Raw genomic sequence first — 1811 nt, 5'->3', positions numbered from 1 at the left:
TTTTTTTTTTTGAGACGGATTCTCGCTCTGTCATCCAGGCTGGAGTGCAGTGATGCGATTTCAGCTCACTGCAACCTCCACCTGCTGGGTTCAAGCTATTCTCCTGCCTCAGCGTCCCGAGTAGCTGGAACTACAGGTACACGCCACCATGCCTGGCTAATTTTTTATATATTTTTTTTTTTATGTAAGAGACGGGGTTTCACCATGCTGGCCAGGCTGGTCTCGAACTCCTGACCTCGTGATCTACCCTCCTCAGCCTCCCAAAGTGCTGGGATTACAGGCATGAGCCACCGCCCCCGGCCTGGCCTTGACATTTTCTGTTGAGTCACATTAAGTGGTTTTACCCCTAGGGGATGATGGAACTAACAAAGAAGCCACAAGCACAGGAAAACTGAACCAGGAGAATGAGCACATCTATAACCTATGGTGTTCTGGTCGAGTGTGCTGTGAGGGCATGCTTATCCAGCTGAGGGTAAGTAGGAAACTTCTTGTACGATATATTTTGTCCAGCTGTGATTCCCAGCCCCCCAATTCAGCATCTTATCCCTTCATATTTGACTTAAAATGAGGTCTAAAAGTGATACTTATGCTAACTGGCAAATGTGTCGTAAAGTATATTTGATGAAGCATTTTATTCTCCTCCAAGGCCCTTTTTTTATACTAAGTAGGAGTTGCAATTGAATTTACTTGCTTCTCTCATTTTTTTTCAGTTCCTCAAGAGACAAGACTTACTGAATGTCCTGGCCCGGATGATGAGACCAGTGAGTGATCAAGTGGTATGTATTCTTCCCGCTGGTTTTCTCTGTACAGACCAAATTATTTTTTTTCTTTCTTCTTTTTTTTTCCTTTCTTTTTTTTTGATGGCATCTCACCCTGTTGCTCAGGGTGGAGTGCAATGTCACGATCTTGGCTCACTGCAACCTCTGCCTCCCATGTTCAAGCAATTCTCCTGCCGCAGCCTCCCAAGTAGCTGAGATTACAGACGCCCACCACCACACCTGGCTAATTTTTGTGTTTTCAGTAGAGTCGGGATTTCACCATGTTGGCCAGGCTGGTCTCGAACTCCTGACCTCAAGTGATTCACCCACTTTGGTCTCCCAAAGTGCTGGGATTATAGATGTGAGCCATCACGCTTGGCCCAAACTGAATTATTTCCTAGAGCTTTTTCCATTTCTGTCTGGATTGTGTTTTTAGTTTCTGGCAATTTATGTCCCTTGACAAAAAAAATGTACCCTTTTTCTCCTTGGACAGAGCATCATCTTCCACTCTGTGCAGTTGTCAGGGGGCCTTCATGGGCCTTTTGATGGGAAAGAGGTGATACTGTATCACCACACAGATCAATTGACTTAGCGTTGACGATAGAGGGCAAAGCAATTGTGACAGGTAGTAGCCCTCATGGGTAACTTGGCTCCTTGTATATGTTTTTATCTTTGGCAGAAAGCTGGGTTTCTTCTCAAATAAGTTTTGCTTCAAATAATACATTTCTGGCTGAATAAGCTCCAGTCATGATCTGAGGACCTTATGTTTGGTATATCTTCTTTCCTTTATTAAATCAGTATGTTGGCCAGGCGCGGTGGCTCAAGCTTGTAATCCCAGCCAGCACTTTGGGAGGCCGAGAAGGGTGGATCACGAGGTCAGGAGATCGAGACCATCCTGGCTAACACAGTGAAACCCTGTCAAAAAACTAGCCGGGCGAGGCGGCAGGTGCTTGTAGTCCCAGTTACTCAAGAGGCTGAGACAGGAGAATGGCGTGAACCCAGGAGGCGGAGCTTGCAGTGAGCTGAGATCCAGCCACTGCACTCCAGCCTGGG

General features: G+C 46.2%; 1 protein-coding gene across 2 annotated transcripts in view; it reads left to right on the top strand.

The window, feature by feature from the left end:
- Nucleotides 1-1811, top strand: part of CCDC47 (coiled-coil domain containing 47) — a 34334-nt gene that overhangs the window by 18382 nt on the left and 14141 nt on the right. For both annotated transcript variants that reach the window (XM_011997056.1, XM_011997057.1), the window contains 2 exons: nucleotides 351-472; nucleotides 711-776. In XM_011997056.1, coding sequence (XP_011852446.1) covers nucleotides 351-472; nucleotides 711-776 — 188 coding nt within the window. The remainder of the gene's footprint in view (nucleotides 1-350; nucleotides 473-710; nucleotides 777-1811) is intronic.

The sequence above is a fragment of the Mandrillus leucophaeus genome, unplaced genomic scaffold, assembly GCF_000951045.1.
Source record: "Mandrillus leucophaeus isolate KB7577 unplaced genomic scaffold, Mleu.le_1.0 Scaffold530, whole genome shotgun sequence".
NCBI lineage: Eukaryota > Metazoa > Chordata > Mammalia > Primates > Cercopithecidae > Mandrillus > Mandrillus leucophaeus.
Note: the sequence above shows the minus strand (reverse complement) of the source record. Positions and strands in the feature narration are given on the sequence as shown.